This window comes from Stegodyphus dumicola, chromosome 2, assembly GCF_044657685.1.
Source record: "Stegodyphus dumicola isolate Sdum_Otavi_A_Nest chromosome 2, ASM4465768v1".
Lineage (NCBI taxonomy): Eukaryota > Metazoa > Arthropoda > Arachnida > Araneae > Eresidae > Stegodyphus > Stegodyphus dumicola.
This window is the reverse complement of record NC_140769.1, coordinates 177,641,616-177,661,791: the sequence shown is the minus strand read 5'-3', so window position 1 is coordinate 177,661,791 and position 20,176 is coordinate 177,641,616. Positions and strand designations below refer to the sequence as shown.

At 33.9% G+C, this 20,176-nt stretch overlaps 1 protein-coding gene across 1 annotated transcript; it reads left to right on the top strand.

The window, feature by feature from the left end:
• Positions 1-4,549: 4,549 nt before the first annotated feature.
• Positions 4,550-13,885, top strand: LOC146998663 (uncharacterized). The gene has a single exon (XM_085811476.1). The coding sequence runs from the start codon at positions 5,330-5,332 to the stop codon at positions 7,943-7,945; it is 2,616 nt and encodes an 871-aa protein (XP_085667602.1). The 5' UTR covers positions 4,550-5,329; the 3' UTR covers positions 7,946-13,885.
• Positions 13,886-20,176: the final 6,291 nt, after the last annotated feature.

Below are 20,176 nucleotides of genomic sequence, written 5' to 3'. Positions count from 1 at the left end.
TGTCAGTGACGGCAAACAGATGGTCGAGGAAGGGGTGTGGGATGACTTGTAAATAAACAAGTGGCATTGGGTGTCTGGAGCCAGGCTGAGTAAGCCGAACGATGCGATGCACTTTAAATCCCATCGCCTCAACTTCCTCTTTGATGTCCCCGACGTCTGTTTCAACAGGGAGGCCTCTGATGACAATTTTGACTGGCCAGTCCTGCTTGAGATCAAAAGTTTTGAACTGGATGCCGGCTTGCTTCATCCAGCGGGTGACCTCCCTGAACTCCAGCTCTGTCTGAACAAAAATTTTTAGATAGGGTCCAGTCAGGATGCTCCGTAAATTAGGGGCAATTTCTCTCATGAAAGACACTTGTGTCTTCCAGTTCTTGCTGCTTTTGAGATGTATTGCCGGAATCTCAGACTGCGGTGGGTGGATACGTTCCGTGCCTGCTCGGAATTAACTCCCTCTGTAGTACTTGCAGTAGCTATTTCTGCGTCATTGGTTTGATCGTTGATTAAGAAATTTTTAATTTTTTCGTACTTGTTAGTACTCCTCTCCTTTTTAGGAGTAGCATTTTTTGAACTGGTTGGCAATTTGGAATAGTAGCATTTGTTTCTTTAGCGTTTTGTGCCAAATCATCTATTGTGAGATCCACAATAGGCGCCTTCCCTTGCTTTCGAGCCGCGGGGGTGATAAACCCGTCAGAGTCGATTGTCTGCGTCTTTCGCTTCCGCGATGACGTCGACTGGACCGGTATGCCTCTTGCTCACGAGGATCTTCTGTGGATTGGGCGGCAGCCATCTTGGCTAAGCGCTCGCTCTCCAATATATTTAGAAATTCCTCTCTGGTCGAGGGAAGGTGAAAAATGGGTACATCCAGAGCATTAGCAATATCATTAATCTTGTGAAAAAGTGACTTACCCGCCCGGTCGAGCTGGTCGTAACCACTTGCATCTAATGGAATAGGAGTTCGCTTCATGAAGCTCTTCTGCCGCTGAATCGCCTCGAACTGTTGTTTCAGGTCATAAAACTGGACGACAAGATTCATGCGTTCGTCATCTGGCGACGCTGATTGCACAGAGGGAGCCTGATCCCTAATCTCACTCATATCATGATCAATAATTTCATTATTATCACAAAAATTCCCAAAATTGTCCTGCGTTTGCGGGAGCTCGTTACACGAGCGACCGTCACCCTCGCCGTCCATCCTCGGAATCCCCCAATCACAGCTCTCGGTCTCTTCTGTGAGCTGCGAATAGCAGGATCGTATGCTGGAATCTGCTGGAGTGCTCGGTTATCAATCTGTTCAATTTTGAGGAATAAATTTTGACTAAGTTTTTTAATATAGTAATCAACAGGTTTAATGTTAAGGTCCGAATGAATCACATCTGTACGGACGTACCAGGCTGCATTAAGGGCCATACGTAAGGTCTTACTTTGAAAAGATTGAAGTTTTTTCACATGAGTTTTTGCAGCAGTACCCCAGATTGTACATGCATACATAAAGACAGGTCTTATAATTGATGTATAGAGAAGAATTTTGTTTTTAATTGACAGATGGCTCTTTCGAGCTAAGAGAGGGTAAAGTTGGGCTCTAGCGCCTTTTGCTTTATTGAGAACATTTTCAATGTGAAGGTGCCAGTGTAATTTTGAATCAAGTACAACTCCTAGGTACTTGTAAGAATTTGACCAGGGAACATAGTCGTCGAAAAACTTTAAATTAATGGAAGGGTACGGGAGGGGGCTACGTTTGAAGATCATAGAAGCACATTTAGCAACATTAATTTTAATTTTCCAAATGATGAGCCAGTGCTCAAGGCTGGAGAGATATCTCTGAATGATGTGAACAAGTTTTTAAGGCGTTTGTTTTGAGCTAGGATGGCCGTATCATCTGCATAAAGTGCAAGAGTGATACTAGGTGATTTTGGTATGTCATTTATGAAAATGTTGAACAAAATTGGGTGTAAAAGTGACCCTTGGGGGACGCCGCTTAGTATAGGACGGGGTGCCGAAATGAAAGAATTAACTCGTACAGAAAAAGATCTATTAGTGAGGTACGAGTTAATTATATGAATTAAATGGGCCGAAACGTCAAGTCGTATGAGCTTGATAATGATTCCTATATGCCAAGTCCTATCGAATGCTTTGGCTATATCAAGAAATAAAGCGCCAGTAAGCATATTGTTACGAAACCCTTCGTGAATGAACTCCACTGTCCTCAGCAGCTGGTGCGTAGTGCAGTGTTTTGCTCGAAATCCAAATTGTTCATTAATTAGAACGTTGTGATTTCGGAGAAAATCATTCATGCGTTTAAGTAACACAAATTCGTATATCTTTGATAACGAAGATAGGAGGCTGATAGGTCTATAATTTTGAGGATTTGAAAGGCTTTGGCCTGGTTTTGGAATAGGCACAATGAGTGCTCGTTTCCAGCTTTGAGGAAAATAGCAATGCTGTATCATAAAATTTATAAGCATTACTAAGAAAAATAGATAACTGGTGGGTAAATTTTTAATCATACGATTATAAATAGAGTCCATACCAGGGGCTTTTTTGGGTTTGAGCTTGGTAATGTAATCATTTACCTCGCTCATGAAAGTGTACTGTATTTCTCTCGCAAAAGGAGAGGAAAGAAAACGTTCAACATCTTGTGGGAAAGAATTTGCGTTGTTCGCAAAAATTCCTTCATTATGTGGTGTAAATTGTGTTTGAAGAGAATCCGCAATTAGTTCGGATTTCTCAGCGTCTGTGTGAGCCACCACTGCGTCCGTAGCTAAGGACGGAATGTGAGATTTGTGTTTGCGTAGGCGGGCAGATGCGCGCCAAAGACTGTTTTCATTGGTCGTTAAGGACTGAATGTAATTCGTGTATTGTTATTGGAAGAACTGGTCACATGATGCCTTGATCTCATTTTGGAGAGTACGGAGTTGAATTTTTAAGCCAGGATTTCTATTTCTTTGCCAAAGTCTCCGTACTTTGTTCTTTTCTTTAATTTTGAGTTTAATTTCTTGAGGTAATTTACGAAAATTGGGTCTGAGGGTGGGTTTTGATACTTCCTTATAAGTATCAGTTAAGGTGTTCGTTAACTGATCTACTGCCGTGTCTATATCATGGCTGGATTTAATTTCGAGGGAGGGTAAAATTTTAGTATTAAGTTTAAAACGAAAATTGTCCCAATTTGTAGAGACGAGTGCCGGAAAATTTTGAGTAAAAATAGTACAGCTAAGGTCGATGATCACGGGGTTGTGATCTGATGATAAACAATTTTCAACAGTCACTTTGTATCCAAAAGGGATGTTTCTAAAAAGTGCCAAGTCAATGAATGAGGTGGCACCCCGTGAACCATATCTAGTGGGGGAATCCGGCGCAATGATTTTAATTTGGGCGCACTGAGCCCATTTTAGGAGGCCACGACCAGCAGGGTTTGATCTGCGACAACGCCAGTGCTGATGGTGACAATTTAAATCACCAGCTATGATTGGGTTATTTGAAAAATTGAGCAGTTTGTTGAAATCTACCACAGGAAAATTTCCACCTGGTGGGAGATAGGCAGAGATCATTACTAGGGAAGGCGAATTTTGAATAAAAATTTCGATAATTGTTGCTTCGAGTTTGCTCATACTCGGTGTGTCAATTCTTCTATGTGGTATTGAATTTTTTATGTAGACACAAGTGCCACCATGATAAACATCACATGTATCTGAAGCTTGTCTGTCATTTTTATACAATGCATAATTTACAAGCTTGGGAGCTCTCCCTGGCTGGAGTTTGGTCTCTTGGACAAAAATGATATCAAAATCCTTCTCTTCTACATAGTATCTAAACTCATGGAATTTGGAAAGAATGCCATTTGCATTCCAGGTGCATAGTTTAAGATTTTTCAACCCTTTCAAAGTATTGAATTTTAATGATTGTGGGAATCAGAAAATTGGAGAGTGGAGTAATGACGTCGCTTTGCTGCTCCGATTAAGAACTGCATTTTACACGTGGCGCCATCTCATGAATAGAAGTTGAAGTATTTGTCGGAACGCCACATATATATAAAGGAATATCACACTTGATAAGTGTTTGTATATGTTACAAACTAGACAACGAAAGCAAAGGAAGATGAAATGAATTAAATAAAAACTGTTAAAATTAATAAATTATTAACTTTTATACATCCACTTGATATTTTATAAGAAACAATACATATCTTAGCAGAATTAAGACAGACAGACAAAATAGACAGATGTCTTGTTTTGCACCGATGGGCGAATTTAATAGGTAAATATACACATGTTATAGTTACAGAGTTATTAATACTGAACTATATAGGCTAAACTAAGAATCGTCATTATTAAATTAGAAAGAATTATTATTATTTCATTATTTACTTTCAACCAAATATAATCATTATTAAATATCATGGTTGGATAAAGTCCGGAGAACAGCCTTGGTTGCGCCAACTTGGCTCCTTTAAGGACATGGCTATTCTCCGAACCTTATCCTTATTTTTATTTAATCTGGGTCTCTTTTTAACGTAGCTTTAATAGTTTCTTATCAAACGCTACGAAATTATTTATCTTTCAAACAAAATTTCCCTTCGTACCTAGGCTTGATTTTTCGCCCTCCGGGAAAAAGGACTTAGGGGTGCAAAACAAGACATTTATCTATCTACTTTCATTGTCCGTACTGGTTAATTTAGCAGGGATTGGAATTCCCCGCTGCATGCCAGAATAATAACAAAATAGTCACTAAGTTATTCAACAGCCCCATTCCATCGCCATTTAATGGCTGCGCATTTTTACGCTTATTATCCATACACCACCAATTGCTAAGAAGCAGTTTCAAAGACAGGCTAAAGCCCGCATTGTCTAAATGCTTTACGATTCGTCTGAAAAAAGTAAGAACGTAAAAATGTTACAAATTGATTGAAGGTTTATTTTCATTGCACATTGCGTCCATAGATGGCACCATGAAGCATAGAAGCAATTTTTTCCGCCTTGTAATATGCTAAATAGAGTTCAATAGACGTGTTGCAAAATAGCTATACAAATAAGAGTACCGTGTATACTAAATCATGAAAAAAGTAAATTAGGGAGAATTTGTGAAATGCGAGTATTAAATCAAAAGCGTGAATGTTGGACTACAATTAGATGGTTTTCTGTAACTTTCATTTGCGTCATTTCGAATTTGTTCTTGCATTACGTTTTGAAAGTTAAAGCATCTTTAATTAATTGCATTTTAGTGACTGTAATTTATTTATTGTCTTAAGTTTGTCATAATTCTTGTGGCTGTACAGGAATAGTCAAGGTGCGTTTATACATTCATTTCCAAGATTTTATTTGTGGGCGTTATTATTATGGATAGCAAAATAAATAATGGAACTTTACTAAAGAGCAGTGAATCTGACACACATAAAGAAAATTTTGGTACTAATGAGAATCTTTCTGTACACTCTGTAACCCATCTTGTTAATAATGATCAATATCACTCGGCAAATTCTGAAATAAAACTATTAAAATGCGAAAGCTGTGGAAAAGTATATCTTGGTGAAGAAAATTTAGAGAAACATACTCATAAATGTAAAGAAATATATTCTTGTGATGTGTGTGGTAAAACTTTCAGCTTAAAAAATGGTCTTCGGAAACACATTGAAGTTCATGGTGAAAAATCTCATACATGTGAAGTATGTGGAAAAGGTTTTTCTGCAAAACGGTATCTTTTTACACACTACAGGATACATACAGGAGATAAGCCATATGAATGTAAAATATGTGAGAAGAAATTCACTCAAAAGAGTGCATTAAATATACACTCGCTTGTTCACACAAAAGTGCCTGCTGATAATATGAAAGAAACAAAATATGCCAAGAATTCATCACAGTTATATCCATGTAATGAATGTGGAAAAGAATGTGAAACAAAAGAAAAACTAAGAAAACACAGATTATGTCATGCAGATAAATCCTTTTTGTGTGATTTTTGTGGAAAAGGATTTACAACTAAAAGTGAACTGCTTAGACATAAGTCATGTCATGCTGAAGACTCCTTTTTTTGTGATTTGTGTGGCAAAGGTTTTAAAAGAAAATCATATCTCGTGATACATCGTCGTACTCATACTGGAGAAAGACCGTTTAAGTGTGAAATATGTGAAAAGACATTTACTCAGATAGCCACTCTTAGATCACACTCGCTTGTGCACCTTAAGCCGAAGGTTGTTGATAATCTGAAAAAACAATCTCATTCTGATAAAATACTGACTGAAAATAAGAAAAGCATATCTGATGATGAACAAGAGAATTCAGATGATGATTCTAAATCTCTATTCGATAAAGAAAAGTGTTCTAATAACATGATCAAAAGTCATGTTTGTAATGTATGTAATAAAAGTTTTTTAAACAAAGCAGCACTCTCTAAGCATTACCAAATTCATTTTAAAGAAAGGGCCTTTCATTGTAGTGTATGTGATAAAGGTTTTACACGTAAAGATCATCTTTCTGAACATTTTTTGATTCATACTGGAGAGAAAAAATACGAGTGTGAAGAATGTGGTGAACGTTTTATTACACGAAAGAGACTTTATCGACATCGAATGATTCATAACAGAGAACAGTTTCATGGGTGTGATGTATGTGGTAAATATTTCCTTACAAAAAACAAGCTTTCTGAGCATTATGAGGTACATATAAAAGAAAATTTTCAGAAGACTGGAATAGACAGTAAAGATTTCATTGAAGAAAAACAACCTTCCAATCTTACAGGAACAGATTCTTATGTATGCAATGTATGTGATCAGTCTTTTAATAGCAAATGTTTACTTTCTACCCATTGCAAACTTCATAACAAAGAAAAATGCTTCATATGTGATATATGTGAAAAAAATTTTGAAAGTAATGAGATCCTTTTAAGACATCCTTGTATTCAAAGCAATGAAAAAAATTTTAAGTGTGAACTATGCAAGAAGCATTTCAAGAGCTTCTACCATCTTAAAGTGCATCAATCTTGCCATGTGACAGAAAGAAATGCGAATGACATGTTTGCCTGTCCAACATGTGGCAGAAAATTTGCACAGTCTCATATTATGCTAAAACATTGCCGTATTCATACTGGTGAGAGATCTTATGAATGTGAATTCTGTGGGAAAACTTTTCTTTGGAAGGCTTGTCTTCTTCAACATTATTTAATCCATACAGGAGAAAAACCATTTGAGTGTGAGATATGTAAAAAGAGATTTAACAAAAAAAGTACTCTTAAATTACACTCTTTTTGTCATATGGAAAAGAATTTTTGTCCACCACCTGACCTTCCAGAAGAAGAAATGTTTGCTTGTCATGTATGTGGTAAGAAATTTCAAAAAGAGAGTTCACTGAGAAACCATGATCGCTATTGTTCTAAGGCAAAGCCTTTTCTGTGTGAATTATGTGGAAAATTTTTGGGGTGTAAAAGTTCTCTAATGGAGCATCAGGAGACGGTACATATCAGAAAAAAATCTTATGAATGTGAAATATGTAGTATGAGGTTCTCTTCAAAAAAGCTTCTGGCGACACATCGTCGTCGCATGCACATTAAAGAGAAATCATCAAATAAGCAGAATAAATCATTGAATAGGAAATCATCGAATAGTTCAAAGAAAAAAAATTTTCAAGTTGAAGATCAAATAAATAAAAAACTCCCTGACGAAGAAAATTTTCAAATCTCTAAAATTCATATGAAAGAAGCTTCTTCTGTTAGTAAAAACAATTTTCTGTCTGAGAAGGAGAGAAAAACGTGTCATCAGGCTCTAGATTCCTCTTATGAGGAACAAAAGTGTATGTACATATGTGGTGAAGATCCTAATAATGATGGTTTCCTAAACCATAAACAGAACTGCTTTGATCAAAAATCTATCCTTTGTGATATGTGTGGGAATTTTTTTTCCTCTGAAAATACTTTTGCAGAACATCAGTCAGTTCACACTAAAGTTTTAGTATCATAAACTATATGTACCATATTTTTTCATGTGTGTTTCCCCCTATTTTTTTTACCAAATAAAGTTTAGAAATCTTCTTTGCAATCATAAACTGTAACAAAATTTTAGATAGATTGGCAGCAGATTATCATTAAGTCTAAAGTAACAACTGAAACTCGAGAAGGGTGTAAATGACCCTTTATTTAAAACTCACTAAGAACAGTAGGCATACTTTGTGCTTACAATTCAGCCAGCCACTTGTGATGAGATAACTTAAAGTACAGTAAGTTCAAATGTAAAATTTAAATTCAAATAAGCTTGTAGCTGAAGGCTACGCAAATCGGTTAATGCAAAATTAGTTCAAAATTTAACCACTGCAGATATTCAGCTATCAACAATTATAATGCAACTACAATCATATCCAAGATAGTAATGTGGCCTTGAGAGGCAGAACATGTTCGGTCTTACAATTTAAAAACCTCACTTTTAAATATGCATCAACTAATATGCATTCAGGTGGGAAAACAGAAGTGAAAGTAAAGATCTGAAGCATAAAATAACTGGTTGATTAACAAAGGAGCCTCACAACTAATTTTATTATCTGAAAATTGTGCGAGTAATTTAATTTCTGAAGGATGTGATTACAGTAAGAACATAACAAATGAAAAATAGTCATGGATAATCTACAGGTAACTATCATAATATTATTTCTTTAAAAGAAACCTGTATTCCAGTAAGAATACATAGTAATATCATTACAGTGTCTAATAAGATATCTTCATTTCTGCTTCCCTGTAACTAGAATTTCGTCTATTCTTATTGTTATCCACTACTCAAATTATTCAGTGTTACTGGAACTGCTGTATGCATCATCTGCTACAGCTTGTGTTTATCACTGTTGTGATACATCTTGTGTGTATGACTGTTGTGATACATATTGTGTGTATCACTGTTGCCACCATTGTGTTTATCACTGTTAAGTCCATCTTCAAATGTGTAGTGATTATCAAATCCTTAGATCTTCTCATTTTCTTGAATCTTTGCTATTATCGCTTCATGAGTCAGAGCCCAGGCATCTAAAATCCATAAGCAAATCAATTTATTGCATAGTCTGTGGATTTTTCTAGTTGTAATAAAATTGTGCGACTTTCCTGATATCCACTCTTTATAAAATTAAACAGTGTATTCACTGATACATCTGATGGTTAGAGAAGTGATGCTAGTCCTCCAGGAATCATGTTTGTTCAGTTCATTTGTTTATCTTTAATGAGATGCCTGCAGAAACTGTCCAAGACTAATGGTGACTTCTTATGTAGAAGAGTGTCTGGTCAACAGTTCTATACAAGTTTGAGTCAAGTCAGATGACATCCAACCATTCTCATGTACCCAACTATGATACCATGAGGGAGTTTTGGCATCATCTTCTATTTAAAAACTGCAAGAGGGGGCAATTTTTTACTGTCAGTAGTCACTGCTAATATTACTGTGCAATGTACCTTTTCGGCTCCTGTAGTTTTTAATAATACAGAAGATGCCCCCTTTTGATTATTAGAATGTAAAAAAATACAGGAGTTTGATTTGCATTTCATACATGTCCAAGACCCTAATCATAGTTTTTTCTTTGCTGGATCATTAGCAGGTAAAATTTTACCAGCTTTTCTTCATATACCTCTGGTAGTTCAGAAGTCAAACAAAATCAGCGTTATATTTTCAAAATTTTCACAGGACTAGTTTCGATGGTTTTACCGAATCACCATCCTCAGCTGCAAAACCGCATCTGGTAGTTATCGTGCAGGCATTGTTCTCCTTAAACTAAATCCATTTCTGCTCATTTATCAATTGATTCATCCTTTGCTTGCTTTAAATTATTGTGGTGTAATATCACATTTCTTTGCTTAATCTCTTTGTATCATTTCACTTGACAAATCTAAGCCATGTTTTCTGTGCTCGGTCATGTAATTCAGCACTTCACTATCAATTTCTCAGAATTTTCTGGTTTTTAGTCCTTGAAATGATCTTTGCTTTTAATTTATTTTCCTCAATGTATCTTCCTTTCTTGTTCCTCCCATATCAAATCCATATAAATAAAGTAGGTTGAACATCATTCATTTTAACAAACTTTAAAACTCATAATTTAAATTTTACTATAATTATTTTCTTTCACCATGGTTCTGAAAATTTGTGGTATAATAAAAATTCAGTATACTAAATAAAAATAATAATCAAGGGAATACATTCATGATACACACACATCAAAACAAACTTGATAAACTAAACTATGAGTTCTTGATCTAAGAATCAAATGAATCGGTGATGTTAAAGCTGTGAATATCGTAGAGAGCAGAACATATCTGGTTCAATGGCCAAGTAAAGCTCCAGGAACACCACATATGAATGAGTCTTGATTGCAGTTTCCAAGAGTGACATCAGAGGAAGGGGGAAAAAAAAAAAAAAAAAAAAAAAAAAAAAAAAAAAAAAAAAACAGATCTCGAAAGATTGAATACATCAGCAATAGGTAAAGCTGTTGTGAGCTGGAAAGTAAATAACAGAAGTATGCTGAAATTACATGTTTCAAAAGTTTCTTAAGTGTAAGTGCACCAACCACATCCAGGTAGCTTAATGAAGAATATGCACAAAATACATTTTAAATAATATATGCAAGGGTAAATAAAATGGATGTAATGCTAATACAAAAATGAAAATAAAAATTCAGTACACTAAATAAAAATAATAATCAATTTGCTAATAAAGTAGCCCTCAGAGGTGAAAGCTATGTGCAGTACAGGAAGGGGAAAATTACATGAATATTTAAATATATGAGGAAGAAGTACAGCATATATGTAAAAAAATATATATATTATTTAATTTTTGCTTATATACAGGAAGTTTGGGTACTATTTGGTTTTGACGGCCATAAAAAATCGCCAAACTGTTGTTGATGCCAGTGCTGCCAAAAATAATTGCGGCAACCCTAACGCAAGAAAGTACACTAAAAATGAAAATAAAAATTCAGTACACTAAATAAAAATAATAATCAAGGGAATACAATTTGCTAATAAAATAGCTCTCAGAGGTGAAAGCTATGTGCAGTACAGGAAGGAGGAAATTACATGAATATTTAAATATATGAGGAAGAAGTACAGCATATATGTAAAAAAAAATATATATATTATAGTATAATAGAAAATAACTATTTAACCCTCTAATGCCCACCACAAGAAATTTCCAAATAAAAATTTGGTACTTACGTATTATCGCAACCAGGTTGGCGCTATTTGTAAGTTTGAGTAAAAAATATGAATAGAAAGAAAATGTACATTCAAATCAAAAACATCAAAATCTTAAAAAGTGCCTGAATGTCCAGCCTGGGATCACATTTTTAAACTCCATTTACTATGATGTTTTTTAGGCATATAATGTTTGATATGGATTGTCCCACGAAATGGAATCATTATTTTGTCAATAGACTGCTTGGTCTCACTTGGAACGGATAGCATGTTTTCTCTAAGTCTAAACAATCACAGTTACATTTTCCAGCATTTGTCACTTCTAACATTATCATCAATTTGTGAATTATCAGCAATATGCAAAAATCTTGAGATTTTTCAAATCTGTGTCTAGACATTACTTCTGCGATTGGTTCATACTTCATTTCCACTTGAGGTACATGGACTAATCCCATTCTGATAATCATTCCTATTACTTGCTGTATTTCACATTTGCCGTCATCATAAGAGAAGTTCCTGTTTGTTGAACACTATACAGACTTGTTTGTTCAACTACTAATTTTATCGGAACTACTCTGATATGCGCCCTTAAGGCGCCAAATTTCTCTCCAAATATTTTTGGCGAGAAACTCCACGCTGCCATATTGCTATCTAAATTTTTTGTCTACATTTCGAACTTTAAACCTAAAATGTCTCCAAAAACATGGTTTTTGCGAATGCAAAAACCGCGTTTTAAACACACAATTTAAGCTAAAAATCTGGAACAAAAACAAAAAATTTAGATAGCAAAACTGTGAAGTTTCTAACCAAATTTATTTGACAAGATTCCGTGTACACAGCGATATGTTTTAACTTAAAAACACATCTACGAATGGCACCATCTAGGCAACGAACGAATTTATGAACTACGCACACCTTGCTTTAATAAATTAACATAACAGCAATAAATTTCAAAGAATACCATGTACACAGCATTCTGTTTCAACTTAAAAAAAATCTACAAATTGCACAACTTGGACGGTACGCACTAATCAACAAAATAACTAAAATAAATTTCAAACAATTCAAAAAACCAACAATAACGACAGAAATTCATACTAAAAAAACAATGAACATAACATTCTACAAAATAAGAACAAGAATAAAATAAAATGCACTTACCATTAATGCTTTTTTGAACAACAGAAATACCAATTTCATATCGCCTTTAACATACCGCCACGTAATCACTATCGTATTTATATGACAGCCAGACACACTATCCAGAAAATTCATACTATGGTTCACAAATAAAATAAAATAACAAATAATCACAAATCCCTACTTCTATCACGCACAGCCACTAAAAATAATCTCCCATACCTTCTTTCCACACCTCCAAATACCTATTGCCCCTCAACAGGAAGGCCACGACCATATTTCCTTATGCCGAACTTCAATTCAACAATTTTCACCATTAAATCTTTCCCCCCTAGCTTCTCAGACACAAAGCATGACGGGAACCAATGAATTCCAGCGAAAGATTTTTCAACGTCAACAGGGTTGCCATGCAACACACAATCGCACCAAAAACCAGCGCAGAACACATATCGCCACATTTGGTGAAATTAGGGCGTATATCAGAGTTGTACCATTTTATCATATTTGTTGATATGACAATCTGAAAATATGCAAGAGCAGATGGAAGAGGTTCTGTAGGATAAGTAATTTATCATCATTTGATGAAGGCATAAGATTAGGTTCTTTTTTCCTCCAGATAATTTTAAATTTTTATAGCTCTTGCATAGATAGACACTTTCTTCAATATTTGATGCATTTTGGTCATTTTCTACATCTTCATTATGATCTTAGTCTTGAATCTCTGAGCTTCCTTCATGGAAGATATCAGACGTTTGTGTAGGCATATATTCATCATCAGAGTCGTCATCAGATATATCAGATAAATCACTTTCCAAATCATTCATATATGCTAAGGCATGTTCTCATTTTTTATACACATTTCTTCCTCTTACTGTGTGGAAAAAGGGACCTGAAGTGCATGATTGAAAAAAATTCAAAATTTTATTCAAAATTCCAAAAATGTTAAATTATTTTTTAAAATTTCTTTCAATAAATAAAGTACAAATATATTAAAAAGAACTTGAGATTTAATAGAGGATTAAATTTATTCTTCAACATAAATCTCAAAATGAATTTTCCTAGAGACTTTTTAATAAGAAAAATAAATCTTAAAGTATTTTTTAAATTGAAAAATATCAAAATTTAAACTAATAAAATTTAAATCCATAAATTGTATTTAAGGATATATTATCTGTAAAATTAAAAAGATTAAAGATCATGAACAAATTTCAATGTAAAAACATTTTCTTCAGAGAACTGCTAGGTTTAGACACATGAATGCCCATGGTAGCAGATTTGCTACCATGATTTCAAAAATACTTTTTAGCATTAAAAACGATAATTTTGTAAAAGTTTTTTTATATACTGTGTGATACACTAACTCTTTTACTTATATAAATATTAATTATTAACTGTTTTATTAATAAAATGTTTGTAAAATAAACAACTTACGTCTGAAAAGTTGCTTGTATTGTTTCCTGCATTCATGCTTCTTTTAATTTTTTTCCTTTAAGCTGGTGCTGCTATCTATGCCTAAAACTTGCTAATAATACACGAAAAAGGTTCAATCTATAAATTTATGACATAAAAATTACATTTTATGGCGTTCCTGGTATAAACACGTGGCATTTAATATATGGTAGCAAATATGCTACCATTAGAGGGTTAAGACTGATGTTTTAATTTAGATGAAAGGTTAATTTCATATACAGTCAAAAGTCGTTAATCCGGACTCGTCAGGACTTCGGCGATTCCGGATTATCGATTTTTCCGGATTATAGATCATCAGTTTAAATCTGCTAACTTGGCATGCAGAAATTATAAAATTAAAAATATGAAACCGTAATTTATGAAATAAAGAACAATTATGATCTAAAGGGTATCAAAATTTACAAAAAAAAAAAAAAAAAAAAAAAAAAGGCCTAATATTTATTTGTTTACTTTATTAAACATTTATTTCAGTTTAAGTTGCTTTGTTTTTTATGTGATAATACATTCTCTTTAATTCTATAAACAGACATAATTTCTTGTTCAGTTACAAAGTTCCGCTGTTCAAGTCCTATAATTGCTGTATCGAGAATACCGACTAATTTGTCAATCGAAATTTTTTCGTTTTCAATAACTCTGTGTCACTTTCTTCACTATCGCAAGCGAATTATAATGACGAGGAATTTGATTTAAATCATATCAAAGTGGAGTACATCGAGATGAAATACTACATTTAGTAAGAAATTATAAGCCAAATAAAATAAAAACATCTGCCCTGAAGCTGAGGATAGTGCTGACAGATCAATTCCCAATTCATTGCGCGCCGCGGCGTTAAAGATAAACAAAGTTTAGATAAACAAACGTTAAAGTTTAGATAAACAAAGGATATGCCTTTATCCATTTTTTGCAGCAATTCCACTTTTTGTTTAATGGACTTCAAAACGTACTTTCGCTTTGTAGATCCTTTACATGTTATTAAATATATATCAGAAATTCTATTTGACATAATCGAAAGTTCAAGCTTACTTTTATAAAATTGCTCTAACAGTCTTCAAAAAATAATAAGCCGAATCCAATTCGAAGATTAAGGAACAACGCAATCTGCAACATGAACTGAATTAGATAATTTTAGCTTAGCTTATACTTTCCGTTATACATTTAACGCGCATTCGTAAACGTATTTTGCGCACGCGCACATGCATATTCGCAGCCGTAAAGGTTTTACGCGCATGCGTCGACGACGCATGCGGCGCAGAAAGTTTGTAGCTTTGAGGCACGGATTATAGATCATTCCGGATTATGGACGTCCGAATTAACGACTTTTGACTGTAATACTTTATTTTTTATTATTTTAATTTATATAAAGAAGGCTAAACATGACTGAATAGAAGCATAAGAGTAAATAACTATTTCAGATCATTGTTATAATGTATATAAAAATTGCTAAACATAACTGAATGGATGCCTACATCGCTATTTCGTTACCGAGTTATCGCTAAAGCATAATTTCATCTTGTTGGTTGTTCAAACATAATTTTCTATAATTGATGCCTTTTCTTTGAAAAAATTCACGGTAAAGTGCAGAATCACCCACTTATTTGTTTGCTGCTTTTTCCAGGGGTAAAAACAGTTGGATTTTTGTCAATTTTCTTTTACTTTTTAAGTGAAAATAGGTCAATGTGTACATAGATAAAGTCAAGGATGTGCGCAGTGCCATTTTTGTGTAATTCTGGGACTTTTTTTAAAGTGAAAATAGGTCGATGTGTACATGGATACCGAGTATGTGCTATTCTTAAAAACGCGTCCATGCAGTGGGCGATTCTGCACTTTACCCAAAATTCTATTGCAGACTGTTCATCATGGGCAATTCCGAAATTGTTAAATCGCTTAATCTTTGGATTATGGTAACTTGGCGAAAATTTGGCGACCAACCCTGCTACAGCAACCTGCTAGTTTTTTTTGGACGCCATTTTATTTTCATGAAGTAAAGGCATGTTTCATTTTTTTTACTCAACATTTTTTCCAACAATCTGCTAGCCGAATTACGCTTATGCTAGAAACTTTTATGGAACAAAAGTGCTTAATTATGACGAAGATTAGGTGCGAAATTGCTTCTAAGTTCTTATTAGCTAAAATCACGATCGGAATTTTCCGGAAAGTAGTGGAACAAACTTGCACAGAAATTTATTTTTACAGGTCAAATTTATATATGAAACATGTAAATAATTTTTTTCATAAATTAGAAAAATTTGCAGGAAAATTTTGTGAATCTTGAAAGTCGGTAAAAAGGACATATATGAAATTACCTGATCGCGAAAAAGTATGTATACAGTCAAAAGTCGTTAATTCGGACATCCATAACCTGGAATGATCTATAATCCGGACCTCAAAGCTACAAACTTTCTGCGCATGCGCGTAAGACCTTTACGGCTGCGAATATGCGTGTGCGCATGCGCAAAATATGTTTACGAATGCAAAGAATATGTATTGTTAAGAAGGAAAGCTTCACAGCAGCAGGAGTGGCTCCCTCCGAAGGAAAAGGGACACAACTGCGCATGCGTGGAATATCTGTCGCCAAAATACGCCAAAGCTCGAAGCTGATGTCGAAGTTCGAACAATTTCGACGGTCACGTTTATCAAGAGTTTAAAGCTGTGTGACTCCATTTTTTTTCCTACATATTGACAGATATAAAATCAGACATCAAACTGCGATATGGATAATACAAGTTCAACTAGTAAAGCAAAAAAGCACGAAAATTCGAATTTAAATTATCGCGAAAAGTAAAAAAAAAAAAAAAGATTCATCTTAACCCGTGTTCTTCAATTTCCTGTACACGTGGCGGAGGTGGAAAATCTCGGCCAGATACATCAGAAAGGGGGAAGTTCTCGCCAACAGGTTCCGTCGCCAAATCTCTTGGCGAATTGTCCCTCTTCTTTCTAGCGGCGCAGAAGACAAACTGGTTTACATTACTTCTATGGAGCCTTTCCTTCTTTACATACATTCCACTTTCTTTGACGAATGCGCGTTAAATGTATAACGGAAGGTATAAGCTAAGCTTAAATTATCTAATTCAGTTAATGTTGCAGATTGCGTTGTTCCTTAATCTTCGAATTGGATTCGGCTTATTATTTTTTGCAGACTGTTAGAGCAATTTTATAAAAGTAAGCTTGAACTTTCGATTATGTCAAATAGAATTTCTGATATATATTTACTAACATGTAAAGGATCTACAAAGCGAAAGTATGTTTCGAAGTCCATTAAACAAAAAGTGGAATTGCTGCAAAAAATGGATAAATGATAATGGATTTGTTTATCTAACCATTCCGAAATCTGTTTATCAATTTCACGATGCTCTGCGCGCGTGTGTGTGGGGGGGGAGGGGGAACGTCGCGGTGCGCAATGAACTGGAAGTTGATCTGTCAGCACTATCCTTATCTTCAGGGCAGATGTTTTTATTTTATTTGGCTTATAATTCCTTACTAAATGTAGTATTTCATCTCGATGTACTCCTCTTTGATATGATTTAAATCAAATTCCTCGTTATTATAATTCGCTTCCGATAGCGGTCACTTTCTTCGAAAACGAAAGAATTTTGATTGACAAATTAGTCGGTATTCTCGACACAGCAATTATAGGACTTGTACAGCGGAACTTTGTAACTGAACAAGAAATTATGTCTGTTTATAGAATTAAAGAGAAAGTATTATCACATAAAAAAACGAAGCAACTTAAACAACTTACATTGAAAGAAATGTTTAATAAAGTAAACAAATAAATACGAGTATTAAGCTTTTTTTTTTGTAAATTTTGATACCCTTTAGATCATAATTGTTCTTTATTTCATAAATTACGGTTTCATGTTTTAATTTTATAATTTCCGCATGGCATCTTACCAGATTTAAACCGATGATCTATAATCCGGAAAAATCGATAATCCGGAATCGCCGAAGTCCCGACGAGTCCGGATTAACGACTTTTGACTGTACCTGATCACGAAAAAGTATATACCCTTTCCAAGGATGAACATTTGCACGTATAAAATAAATAAAATATCCAAGAACTTTTCCCTCTAAATTATCCATTATAAAGGTCACATGCGAATTTATAAGGCAAACATTAAAAATGGTTGCAAATACTTTGTGTCAAATATTTAACTTATTTCCATGCAGGTTTATTTCCACTGAAATGTATTCCAAAATGCTACTAGCACATAATCCACAAAATCACTATCATTTAATTAAAATATAATTAAATTAAAAATCACTAGTTAAAATATAAATAAACATATACATTAAATTAATAAAAATTAGCTTAAAATCTTACTTACACTTTAAATTAATTTATTGCTAATAAAAATTTTCTAATACAGTCAAAAGTCGTTAATCCGGACTCGTCGGGACTTCGGCGATTCCGGATTATCGTTTTTTCCGGATTATAAATCATCAGTTTAAATCTGGTAAGATGGCATGCAGAAATTATAAAATTAAAAATATGACACCGTAATTTATGAAATAAAGAACAATTATGATCTAAAGAGTATCAAAATTTACACAAAAAAAAGCTTAATATTTATTTGTTTACTTTATTAAACATTTCTTTCACTGTAAGTTGTTTAAGTTGCTTCGTTTTATGCGATAATACTTTCTCTTTAATTCTATAAACAGACATAATTTCTTGTTCAGTTACAAAGTTCCGCTGTTCAAGTCCTATAATTGCTGTGTCGAGAATACCGACTAATTTGTCAGTCGAAATTTTTTCGTTTTCAATAACCTCTGTGTCACTTTCTTCACTATCGGAAGCGAATTATAATGACGAGGAATTTGATTTAAATCATATCAAAGTGGAGTACATTGAGATTAAATACTACATTTAGTAAGGAATTATAAGCCAAATAAAATAAAAACATCTCCCCTGAAGATAAGGATAGTGCTGACAGATCAACTTCTAATTTATTGCGCGCTGCGGCGTTTCCCCCCTCCCTGCCCGCAGACCAGAGTGGAATTCATAAACAGATTTCGGAATGGTTAGAGAAACAAAGGATATGCCTTTATCCAATTTTTGCAGCAATTCCACTTTTTGTTTAATGGACATCGAAACATACTTTCGCTTTGTAGATCCTTTGGGAGCTCCAGCATCGGAAATTCTAATTTTAGCTTATACCGTCCGTTATACATTAAACGCGCATGCTTAAACGTATTATGCGCGTGTGCACACGCGTATGGGCAGCAGTAAAAGTCTTACGCGCATGCGTAAACGCCTATGGGCGACGCATGCGCAGAAAGTTTGTAGCTTTGAGGTCCGGATTATATATCATTGCGGATTATGGGTGTCCGAATTAACGACTTTTGACTGTATATGTTTTTTAAAGCTGGGGCATGAGCCAAAGTGTCAACGTCATGTTTGCTTAAAAACATTGTGAAAGTAAACATCAAAGAACGTTTCTCAGTTTTAGACAATTAAATGTGATTAAAGTAAAGTAGCAGACCATAATATGGCGAAGGTAAAAATTTACTCTTACAAATATTAAAAACAAAAGAGGAAAAAGAAAGAAATTAAAAAAAAAGTTTAAAATTTGAATAATATCATCTGTAATTAAAAAAAAAGGCTTTTCATATAGTATTAGTAAATATTTATTACGCATCATTGAGGGAAAAAATTTGATATAATTAATTCTCTGTAAAAATTTATTCGGAATTTAAGGTTAAAAGTAGCTCTGGCAATTCACTGTAACAAAATCCATAAACCAAATTTCGCGTTATTATCGCTCAAAGAAAGATACCAAATTTCAAACCGCACAAATATGTTAATTTGTGTATATCTTAGAAAATTTTGAATAAAAAAGTCTAATTTTTTGCAAGTATGCTTAGAAAAACACCTACTTCAAGATGATGGTAAAAATTTATATTATTATTTATTAATTATTGCTATACATACTAACTTATATTATACTAAACAATCGATACTACATGCGCAATCTGTAATATATGAATCCAGGTGATATCGATATCCATGTGTATTTAGTGAGTTTCATTCTTGCAGAATAAGCTACTACAGGTTCAGTTTTAAATGAATGCGATCTTAAAAGTATACAGTATGAAAATGCAGTATTGCTAATAATGATTATGCTTCTGCATTAAAATTATCTATACTTTAATGAAGCAGAAAACTTAGAATTCAAATGAACACACATATTATATTCTACTGATATATCTATACAAATATGAAAAGTACTTCCACTAGGTGAAATATTTCTGAAGAATACATTGACCAGCATTATTTTAGAGTACACTTTACATTCTAGAGTAACACAATATACAGTACAAAGTCTTTTATCCGGACTCGGGACTTCGCCCAAAGAAAGTTTATGTACAATACATATTCTTTTCGGCAATTCCGGATTAGGGGTTTTTCCGGATTATAGAT

Bases quoted from the DNA above. Each gene is read 5' to 3' on its own strand.
- LOC146998663 (XM_085811476.1), top strand. From the start codon at position 5,330: ATGGATAGCAAAATAAATAATGGAACTTTACTAAAGAGCAGTGAATCT.